General features: G+C 40.9%; 1 protein-coding gene across 1 annotated transcript in view; it reads left to right on the top strand.

Annotated features, from left to right (window-relative positions):
• CAPN10 (calpain 10) overlaps positions 1-12,058 on the top strand; it is a 40,112-nt gene that overhangs the window by 15,183 nt on the left and 12,871 nt on the right. The window contains exons 7-11 of the mRNA XM_089685457.1: positions 2,559-2,806; positions 4,793-4,995; positions 6,175-6,424; positions 7,392-7,579; positions 11,772-11,817. Coding sequence (XP_089541583.1) covers positions 2,559-2,806; positions 4,793-4,995; positions 6,175-6,424; positions 7,392-7,579; positions 11,772-11,817 — 935 coding nt within the window. The remainder of the gene's footprint in view (positions 1-2,558; positions 2,807-4,792; positions 4,996-6,174; positions 6,425-7,391; positions 7,580-11,771; positions 11,818-12,058) is intronic.

Here is a 12,058-nt window from a genome sequence, read left to right as displayed (position 1 = left end):
CCTAGCAAAATTACTGATTTTTACTTCCAAACAAAAAGTGTCAGAAGGCGGCCTGGTCTTAAAGTGGATAACGCCTCAAGGTTCTCCTTGGATGTTGGGCATCTCTTTGTAGCTAGGCTGTAAAAAAGTTTCACACGTGGTATCGCCATACTCAGGAGAAGTAGAAGAATGTGTTTTGGAGTGTAATTGCAAGTATGCCTATGCTGCATGTGAGATAAGATGACATTTTTGTGGGAAAAAAAAAACACATTTTATTTAATTTCTTCATTTTCCAAAAAAATGTGGAAAACAATTACAACTTCAAAAAACTAAATACCTCCAGACTGTCTACTTTCCAAAGAGGGGTAATTTTGGAGGTATTTGTAGTGTCCTGGCATGTTGGGGCTTTAAGAAATGAGATAGGCCCTCAGTACATCAGGTGTGATCAATTTTCAATTAATGGTACCATAGCTTGTAGACTTTCTATAATGTTCACACAGATTTGGGTTATTCTTACCAAAGAAATGTAGCAGTATAAATTTTGATTAAAATGTATAAAGAAAATTGACTTATTTGCAAAATTTTATAACAGAAACTAAAAAAAACACACTTTTTTTTTTTTTTTTTTTTTTTTTTTTTCTTCAACATTTGCGGTGTATTTTTTATTTATAGTGCAAAAAAATAAAAAACCCAGTGGTGATTAAATACCACCAAAAGAAAGCTCTATCTGTTTAAAAAAAATAACAATCTCATAAGGGTAGTGTTGCATGACTAATTATCATTCAAAGTCTGACAGTGCTGAAAGCTGAAAATTGGCCTGGGCAGGAAAGGGGGGGGGGGGGGGGGGGAGGGGAAGTGCCCGGTATTGAGGTGGTTAGAGAAGGATTCTACTGAGGGTAGATATTTGAATTCATAAACCTGCCAAAACTCTGCTGACTTTACAGAGTAAGCCAGGCCAACCAGTAGGTTGAACCAAAGAAAATTAATCTATTTCCTCATCCACACATTTTAGGTCGGGGATGCTCAACCTTTTGAAAAGTGAGGGCCACTTAAGTGAATTGGTAACCAGCCACAGGCCACAATGAAATGAAATGGTTCAATGTTTTTATTTTGAATAGCATAATTAACATTTTTTTCCCTCCTGCGGCCACTGAATGTGGGTAGGAGGGAGAGGAGGAGAAGCTGGCTTTCAGCAGTTGCAGGAGGAAAAGGATAGGTTCCTGTACGTGCCGCCCCTCCTGTCCAAGTGTAAAACAGAATGTGACAGGAGGGCCACACAGGCTCCCAGAGCATGGGTCGGGGACACCATTGTGACTCCTAAACTCCACCAGTGGATGGGGGGGGGGGTAAAAACATAAAAACACGTCTCAACTGTGGGGTTTTACTGCCACCTAAACCTCAAATGTAAACAAGCCCTTACTGTCCTGAGCCCCTTTATAAGGCTGCTTTCACACTGATGCACTGCAGTTTAGCAGCACTGCTGGTGCAGCGCAGTGCACCTGTGGGTTATTCTTATATCTTGCAGCTGTGGTCAACTTTCTGAAAGTGCCACATCAGAGGGCTGCGAGGGCCAAATGTGGGCCGCGGGCCACAGGTTGAGCACCCCTGTTTTAGGTTGATGGAGGAATCCCACGTGTGGAGCAATTGTATTTGTTCTGACAGCGGGGAGAGTTCCCCTGCCTGTCCGAATACATTCATCAGAACGTCCGCTTTAGCTGGCAACACTGATCAAGCAAAACTTTTCCAACAAACTGGTTGTACAGAGGTCAATTGAGAGATAAGCTCCTGTACAACCAGTTTGTCTATAGATGGATCGAAATTCAGCTAGTCCCTGCTGAACCGGAGGAATTTTGATCCATCTATAGCCAGCTTAATGTTTAGGGCTGAGAATTTTTTTTTTCTTCATCAGCAGGACTCGTGCTGATCTGCAAAAATTGATCAGATGAAGGCAAGCAAAGGGGAGGTGGGACATTGAAGGTACATTCGTGTGAAAAATAAAACCTTGGCATACAATAGATGGACTACTTAATGTTTTTTGGTTTGTTTTTATACAGGCATAGTAGTTGAATTCACCCCATTCATGTTTGTTGGTGATCTGTGAAAACCTATTTTTGCAGAATTATTTGTAATATAGGTTTGGTAGTCCCAAACTTAATCCTCTTTTAAACTCCGTTCTGTTTCCTGATGTATCAAAGTTTCAGTAAGATATTTCAACTAGCCACCAGGAAGTCAAGTCTAGCTTGGAGGTGAAACCAATTGCTAATGCATCAAGCAGAGGAGGGGCATGTTGTGCAGCACATAAAGTACGCTTACCCAGCCTGCATATGAAGAGCTCTGTGAAATCTTACTGCAATAGAGAACACAGATTTGTTGCACTGTTTACTAAGTAGCACTAGAGTCCTTACTGATTGATTTCACATGTTGTCTGGAATTGTTTATTTTTGCTTGTCACAGAAACGGGCACCAGATGAGTATTGTAGTCTGAATTTGCTCACCTCACCCACTCCACATTTTCTTATTAGTACACATTTCGCTGTATTTGTTTTATGGTACCTACATGTGAATTTCTTGTGTTGCAGATTGTCCATTGCTCCACACTCAACAATTGTACGGTTCCTGGGTCAAAGGTCAGACTGCAGGAGGATCCCGTAATAATGTCAGTTTTACTGACAATCCTAAGTTCTGGTTGCTTGTTAGGGAGCAAAGTGAGGTGTATCTGGCACTTATGCAAAGGCCACAAACTCATGATGGCACATACAGGAGCCACTCAAGAAATGTGATTTCAAAAAGTACTCCTCTGTATGCTGTTGGACTTCATGTCTGGAAGGTAAATATGAGAAGTCATTGTAGTGTTCTTCATAAAGACTAATTGCATTTGGCATTGCTATTGTACAGTAAGACATCCTGTCACTGGATCATTAATTTCAAATACAATATTTCCATAAGAGTATAACTGCAAGGTATTTTTATAGCTATACATTGCAGGACACAGACTCTTTAATCATTATGATTGGGCTATATGCAGCTACTTTCAGATGATTAGATGCTTGCCCGAAAAAGCTGCTGCAGGGACACCCCCATATAACCCCTCCCACTCCCAAATTGCCTTAGTTTGCTCTCTCTCTCTCGGGTGCTTCCTGTGGTAGGTCCTGCCATTTTGCATCTTAACTTAACCCTCGTGACCCTGTAGATGATAATCCTTTGTTAAAGATCTGGTAGACAAGAAGTTAGAGGCTCTCATTGAAGCTCTTTTCCTTGGTGTATAGCAGATAAACTTTGTCAAATCCCCGAGGTCAGTTTTCTCTCCATCCACATGTAGAGGGCTCTGGTTTAAGTGCTGGCCAGCTGAGCGCCCATGCACAGGGGCTTTCTGACCATTTGGAAACTCGGACACTGCCCGAGGGCCCGGGTTCAGTAGTGGGCCCCATGAGATGCCCCTGGTTCCTTTTTCATAGGATTTTTTGGGTGTGGTTTGAGTGCACGCGAGGAAACAAGGGCCCCATAAATAATCCCCTATTGCCCGGGGGCCCAATGAGTTGTCAGTCCACCCCTGCCCATGCAAGAAGTGCCTTGATCAGTTACCCTTTGAAGGAGAACACCTGTTTGGCCCCCTATTGGATAAATGCATAAAGGAGATCACAGGGGGTAAGAGTACTCTCCTTCCACAGAAAGGAGTGTTTGCACCTATATCCATAAAGCTTCTAATCCTGAGGTTACAAAGGTTCCCTTTCATCCCTTCAAGTTCTCCAATGCAAAGTTTAAGTTGGGAATGAACTTTCACAATAAGACATTGACCCTTAAAACCAACCAGGGCTGCATCCAAGATCTCTTCCCAGTAATGGGACCCCCCAACTTCTAAAAGTGTGTGGGGGGGATGTCTGTTGGCATCCTGGCTGCAGAAAATGTCAGACACATAGGTCCAGTGTGTCATTTCTAGGGGCTACAAACTGTAATTTTGCACTCTGCCTTCTCTTCGCTTCATAACGTCAAACTTGTCTCTTCTCATTGCGGTGGGTGGATGTCCTAGCTTCTGTTCAGCAGCTCTTGTCCCTGTTCCACCAGAGGAATGTTTTCTACTTCAATGTTTTTTAATCGTTTTAGTCCAGTATACAAAAAAATTAACATAATAGAAAAGCTTCTGCATTGAGATTGAAGAAGTATAACTGTAAAAGAGGTTTGTCAGCCTTACAAACAAAAGCATAAGTAAAGCGTTTCAACTGATAAAACAATGGTAACTGCCAGTAGCAGCAGTACCACGTGGCCAATAATAGGGTAAAACGGACTATCCAAAGGCAATAGAAAATCTGAGAGGAGTAAAGAGAAATGGAATAGAAGAGGGAGTGTGTAGGAAGGGATGGAAAAGGAGGAGGGGGAGGTGGTCAGGGGGGCTTCGAGGCAGGATTTAGTGTCCTCAGGTTTGACCAATGAATCAGAAATAGAAGTAAAATATACATCCAAAAGCCCTGAGACTTTGCTTGCAAGTTTAAAGTTGCTTGTCAAAGCATCTTATCTTCCAATCAATCCCAGGCTTTGCCTTAGGAGCTGAGTTGCTACATTTCACCAAATACTGTATGAAAGTCCTGGCTGTCTATCCTTTGCAAAGATGTTCAGGTCTGCTGGGATATGGGCTTTGCTGATGGTTAGACAGCTTGAGGATTGTTTGATGTTAAAGTAGCCAGATCATTCAGTTTAACCTGTATATATGTTTGCAATAGGTTTTAACAGTTATCTGTATTTTTATGTTTGATATACCTATCTTATTAAATTACTTAGCAGTTTGTACATTTATGGAAATATGTAATTTTCTCTGTAGGTGGAAAAACGTCGTTTTAACTTGCAGAAAACCATACTGTCGCCTGTTGTAGCTGGCACCTCCTCACATTCCTATGATAGACAGCTTCACCTGCGTTGTGAGCTGTCTCCTGGATATTACCTGGTTATACCCAGCACCTTCCTCAGGGACACAGAGGGGGACTTCTTGTTGCGTGTCCTTTCTAGTGGACCAATTGCCCTCAGGTTACGTCTTTTTAAACTATATATTCCATTTACCACTGTCACTGCCAAAATCTAGTTTACATGCAGTTAAAAACTTAAATATCTCCATGGTTAATCAAAAGCCAAACTATACATGACTATAAACATGGCTAGACTAACAGTTTCAGCTCTCACACCTGTACACTGCCTATGGATCACATCAATTTTTAAATTTTTCATGGGCCTATTGATTGAGCAATAATTTTGTCATTACTTAAGATAACAAAGCAGTGTATGTTTTACTCTTCCAAGACAAACAAGGCTTTTTTGGTGACATTGCCTTGCATACATTTTATTTTCCTATGTAGACAAACACAACAAAACAAAAAAAGAAGTGTTACAATAGGTGAAAAGTGTACTTTTTTTTTTTTTGCTGTCATTTGTTCCATTTTAAAATCTACCTACCTAGTACCTTTTTGTACCATACTTATGGAGTATGTGTATAAAAAAATTGCATTCTCAGCATTCGGACAGCCATCACATAGTCCCTGTAATGTGTCTAATATGTTTTTATTTTTTATGATTGCCAGCGCAATCTAGTGATTTAGGTGTTTCAGGAAGATAATGCATTATGGCCACTAGCCGACAATCATGGTAAATTGATTGTGCGCTCTATCTATGGTTTCTGCACTTTTTTACTCTACCTGTCAGGAACATGACCTGCAAATAAAGTTGCAGAGTAACATTCTTCGTAACGTTCTTTTTTTCTCAAGGTGAGGATAGTGACCACTGTTGCTTGTCATGTGTATCATAATTTTTCTCCTGAGCATTATTTATAACCGTGAGCAGTAGTTGCTCTTCATAGGATATCATAGTAAGTACTTTACATTGCTCCTGCATTTTATGTTTCATTTGTACATATAATGTAGAATGCAATGTAGAGCCTGTGGTATCCTTCCATGTGTATTGACCATAACTTTGCTGAGATCACTTGGCATAAGAGAGTCCTTTTTTACATGTTAAATTCAAGTGATTGCTTTTCTCTATCTCCTTACCCTCTTTTTTTCCCCATCCATTAGAATGAGTAGGGCTTTGCTTTCTTTAGTGTCTCAAAACAGTCAAAGTGGAAAGCACATTTGTGTATTACACAGATGTTGATTATGAATGTGCTGGAGATTTAGCTGAGATTTTCTTAAACATTTTGATGTTTGCAACCTACAGTGAAATAACCTCCCGTCAGCCACTGGTAAACATAAGTGAAGATGATGTAAAAGGAACTTGGGAGAACCGAGAAGTAAAAGGCCAGTGGAAGAAGGATGTTAATGCCGGAGGCAGCAGGAATTTTCCATCTTACTGCCTTAATCCAACCATCCCTTTTATAGTGCCCAGTAAAGCCAGACTGGTGAGGGTGACACTAAAGCAACACTGTCAGGGAAAACACTGCCATGCAATAGGGTTCCATGTGTACATGGTAAGTATTGTTTAAAGCAACATAAGTAATACTAAACATACAAAGTTTAATTGCCATCATCCATTCTGTGATAAAAATTATGCCACTGTATTTAAAATGATTGTAAAATATATTTATTTTTTTAAAACCACAAACATGTCATACTTACCTTTTCTGTGAAGTGGTTTTGCACAGAGCAGCCCCAATCTTCCTCTTCCGGGGTCCCCAGCTAGCACTACTGGTTCCTCACCCCACCAGATCCACTTGCCATGGGGGCACTTGTGCTCTGTCCATTGACACACACAGCGCGGCGTGGCCACAGAGAATGCATCAAGGTAAAAAAAACAACTTTTTAGAACCATTTTCATTATTGAATGATTGCATGATGTTTCCCAGGGCTTTCCTGTCCTCAGGGGAATTTCTGAGGAAGGAGTTCCTAGTACTCTGCTGTCGTATGAATCTGTGTCAGTACAGCACTGATTAAAGCTGTGCCGGTCACGACATAAAAAAAATCAGGGCTGCTCTGTGCAAAACCACTGCATAAAGCAGGTAAGTATGACATGTTTGTTAAAAAAAAAAAATCATCAACTTTTACAATCACTTTAAAGGTAATGTGAGCTTTAGTGCCTGGTTTATATGTACTCTGATTTGTTGTTAATTTCACAATAATTTAGTTGATGGCCTCTTTGGCAACTTTTTTTCCCTCTATTTAGTGGGATAATAGGCATATTTTTTCTATAACCTAATTTTGTTGTGTTTTTGAATTGCTAGTCCTATTTGGTATGTGATTCTAAACCTTTGCCTCTTTGTAGAGTGATGCATTTCCTATTCATGTTTTCTATAATAAATAAATTTAATATAAAATTACATTAATGCTTGATCAATGGAAAAATATGGTCCTGTTATAAATTTATAGTATTTTCTCTGATTTTGTAGTTGAAATCACTGTAGGACATTTTAAAATGCTACGTTTGTAATCCATCTGTAGGTTCCCCCTGACAGCAGCCTTTCACCTTTTGTACAAGAGCCACGTGCCAGTTGTGTACCACACAGTTACTCACATGAAGTGTCCATGATGTGTGACCTTTCTCCTGGGCAATACATCATTGTGCCTTCCACGTATTTACCTAATCAGGAATGTGACTTCTCTGTATCCATATCTACCAAGATGGAGAGGTAATTACAGTGTTCACATCAGTACAGCTGTTAGTAACATGCATGAACCTAATGTACCAAATGGAGCTACCTTCCATTTTAAATATATTAAATGTGAACTTAAAAATGTTTACTGTTGAAACATACAGAAGGTACACGGTGTACCAGCATAGTGCTTCTCATTTTCACCCCAGCATAGATTCTATGCACCAGGTTTGCAAATCCATGCAGCTGTGGATAACCGCTGTCCTGGAGTTCCTTTTGTCTTAGCTTGGGAAAGTACTGTACAAGCTGGTGTAACATATTTTCCAGCATCCCAGTTCTTCCCATCTATGAAGGGGTGTTTTTTTTTTCCTATATATGCACCAGGGCCAGACCTAATGCCCTACAGCCTTTGATGTCTTAAAAATAGAGTAAGAAGGCCTCATTCACATAGGCATACTACAGCATACTTCCCAGTGTTTGCCGTGTTTACCCACACAGGGATGCACAGGTAGTCTTGTTCATGTCTATTGGGATGCAGCCACTTCGCCTAGTATGACATCTGTGCGGGTGCATGGCCCCACACATATTGGGAGCAATGGCTGTGTCAGTGCAGCTGCTGTATCCCATTTGACATGTATGGGACATCCTGCATGGGGATGCATGAAACACTTATGCATGCCCATGGCTCACCTGTCAGGTGGAAGCATTTGGGCGACTGTGCTGCCACCTGATTGCTGCCACACAGCCCACTACAGTGCTAGCCTCCATCCCCCTGCCTGTCTCCCGAGCTCTGCTTGCCCATCTGCGGGCCTGGGACTGATTCAGCAGGTGCGGGTATAGGGGAGGGAGGAGAGCAGACACGTCCGCTCCCCTCCCCTTCTTGTCCTGACCAAGAAGTGATTTTGTGATGTCACTTCCGGGTCCACGCTGACAGATTTCCTGGCCATCGAGGCCAGGAAAGAATGTAATGCAGTGCAGTGTGCATTGCATTACATCCAGTGGAGTACAAGTGAGTTATCCTTTCTAGACCCTGGATGTCTCAAATGAGAACCTGTCACCAAAAATCATTACATAGGGGACTTTTTGTCCCATGTTCATGTTCACAAAAAAAATTGAGCCCCCCCCCCCACATATATGCACATACCAATGTAAGCGCACACGCTGGGGCGCCTATGCATGAAAACGTTGATCGTGGTACACATGTTACATATCGCCACGCATGCCAGAATGAGAGAAATAATTCTAGCACAAGACCTCCTCCGTAACACTATACTGATGACCTATAAGGAGCTTTAAAAGTGTCACCTATAGAAAATATAGGGTACTAAAGTTTGTCTCCATTTCACGAGTGCACACAATTTTAAGGTTTGACATGTTAAATAGCTATTTATACCTCATATTTTATATTTTACAAAAAAATTGGATTCCATTTTTTTTGTACCCTAAAATTACCTTAAAGTACACTATATTGTCAAAAGTATTGGGCCAGCCCTCCAAATCATTGGATTCAAGTGTTCCAATCAACTCCATGGCCACAGGTGTATAAAATCAAGCACCTAGGTATGTAGACTGCTTCTACAAACATTTGTGAAAGAATGGGTCACTCTCAGGAGCTCAGTTAATTCAAGTGTGGTACCGTGATAGGTTACCACCTGTGCAATAAGTCCATCCATGAAATTTCCTTGCTAGGAATTATTCCATGGTCAACTGTTAGTGGTATTATAACAAAGTGGAAGCAACTGGGAACAATAGCAACTCAGCCACAAAGTGGTAGACCATGTAAAATTAAAGAGCGCGGTCAGGGTATGCTACAGTGCACAGAAGTCGCCAACTGTCTGCAGAGTCAATAGCTAAAGACTTCCAAACTTTGTGTGGCCTTCAGATTAGCACAACAACAGTGCGTAGAGAGCTTAATGGAATGGGTTTCCATGACTGAGCAGCTGCATGCAAGCCTAACTTCACCTAGTGCAATACAAGGCCTCGGATGCAGTGGTGTAAAGCACGCCGCCACTTGACTCAAGAGCAGTGGAGATGTGTTCTCTGGAGTGACGAATTACGCTTCGACCTGGCAAGCCGATGGACGTGTCTGGGTTTGGCGATTTACCAGGAGAATGGTGCTTGCTTGACTGCATTGTGCCAAGTGTAAAGGTTGGTGGAGGGGGGATTATTGTGTGGGGTTGTTCTTCAGGGGTTTGTCTTGGCCTCTTAGTTCCAGTGAAGGGAACTCTTAAGGCATCAGCATACCAAGACATTTTGAAGAATTTCACGCTCCCAACTTTGAAAAGTTTGGGGATAGCCCCTTCCTGTTCCAACATGAATGCACGCCAGTGTACAAAGCAAGGTCCATAAAGACACACTCCTAAACCTTGTGGACAGTCTTCTCAGAAGAGTTGAAGCTGTTATAGCTGTAAAGGGTGGGCCAACTCAATATTTATCCCTGCAGACTAAGACTGGGATGCCATTAAAGTTCATGTGCTTTGCAATACAGGTGTACCTCGGTTTACGAACGCCTCGGTTAACGTAATTTTCGGTTTACAAATAAAAATCCATTGAAAATAATGCCTCTGTTTACAAATGTTTTTCGCAATACGAAGTGTATGTGGATTTTTAAATGCCATTGCCAGCTTTTTTTTTTCTTCACTATAGCTCACAGAATTAGCTGTCACTTTCCCCAGAGCTAAAGGAAACTTTGTTTCTTTAAGAAACTAAAAGGAAACGTTCTTTCTTTTAGCTGGGGGGAAAGTGACAGCTGAATCTCTGAGCTATAGTGAAGAAAAAAAAAGAAGCTGTAATTACATTTAAAAACCAGCACCATAATAAATAAAACCAGGGCGTGGGGTCCCCCCTCCATTTATACCAAGCCCTTTGGGTCTGGTATGGGTTTTGAGGGGAACCCCCACACCAAAATTAGAAAAAAAAATGGTGTGGGGGTCCCTCCAAGATCGATTCCAGACCCTTCTACGAGCATGCAGCCCGGCAGATCAGGAAGGGGGGGAGGAATGAGCGAGCGCTCCCCCCTCATGAACCACACCAGTCCACATGCCCTCAACATGGGGAGGTGCTTCCAGATTCCGATAAGCCCCCTGCCCGCAGACCCCCCTTCCACCACGCCATTTTTTTTTAATTGCCAGCAATTCTTTCTTTTACATTCAGCTGTCAGTGGGGAAGCCCGCTGACAGCTGAAACATTAACACATGGTTGTCACTGCTAAAATACCGCATGACTTGATAAATAACTCATGTGGTATTTTAGTAGCGTTTACTTTTTACTGACCTCCAGAACGGATTAATTGGTTTTCAATGCATTCCTATGGGAGTTTACAAATTTTTTTGCTATACGAAAAGTCCTGCAGAATGAATTAAATTCGTAAACCCAGGTATGCCTGTATAGTGTATATTTTATACTGAAATGTTGTGTTTCTTAGACCTTTGTGGTAATATTGTGTGACATAAAGAATTTGAAATACCACTATTTTATTCTCTAGGGTCTATGCTTTCAAAAAATATATAATGTTTGGGAGGGGTTTGTGTAATCTTCAGGCCTAAAATAATTTTTTAAAAGTGTGCAAAGAACACAAAAATGGCTCTGGCAGCAAAAGGGATAAAGGATAAGCCCGACATACCCCTTTCCTGGCGAGCACCCAGTTGGTGCTTATTACACTGCAAGATCTCTCCGCACTGCTAGTCCCCGGGTGCGGTGCTGGAGACAGGCAGGGAGATGAGGAAGAGATGAACAGCGCAATATTAAAAATATTAAATCTTTAAATTCGTCATAAAGCCCCTTCTTCTTTTTTTTTTGTTTTGTTTTGTCTTTAAAAAGAACTTCAGATTTAAATACGGTTTTGGTTAAAATTTTATTTTATCGGGACAAGTAGATTGTCATGAGGGGCAAATAAATTGGTACACCAATTTAGTCCCTGGACAAGTAGTTTTTTAAAACCTTTCCACACCACTGCCAAGTATTTTTTTTATTTAGAACCAAAAATGTTTAATTCTTTCTTTCAACTAAGCACTTGTTTTCTTTTATAAAATTGTATAGTAAGTTACAGAAAACTGAACATAAATGTAGTCCACTTCAGTCACAACATATATCGAAATACAGTAGAAAAGTAAAATAAGACTGTAACTGCAGTCAATGTCCAGGTAATAATTAGGCATTAAATAGACCAATGAGCACAAGTAATGATGTTTGATTTGCTCTTTAACATTAGTTTGTTTTCCGGCTACAGGAAGTCTATCCAGAGCCAGGAGACTCTTGGAAAAATCTTGAATGAGGTGAGAAAATTAATTTCTAATGCACATAAATAAACACTATGGTGCTGCTTGATAACCTAACATTAGAAGTAGTTTCGATTTAAATTGACAGAAACAATTGAGTACTGTCCGTGATACTTTTTTTATTTGCACTAACATACAATTTTGAGGACAAGTTTTCAGGGTATGTCCCCTTCTTCAAGGTCTAAGCAGTACTATTACAAATCGCAAAGTTTAAGCAGAATGTTAAAAGGGATTGAGA

This window comes from Staurois parvus, unplaced genomic scaffold (assembly GCF_062004578.1).
Source record: "Staurois parvus isolate SC_StPar_1 unplaced genomic scaffold, SC_StPar_1.0 ptg000376l, whole genome shotgun sequence".
Lineage (NCBI taxonomy): Eukaryota > Metazoa > Chordata > Amphibia > Anura > Ranidae > Staurois > Staurois parvus.
Note: the sequence above shows the minus strand (reverse complement) of the source record. Positions and strands in the feature narration are given on the sequence as shown.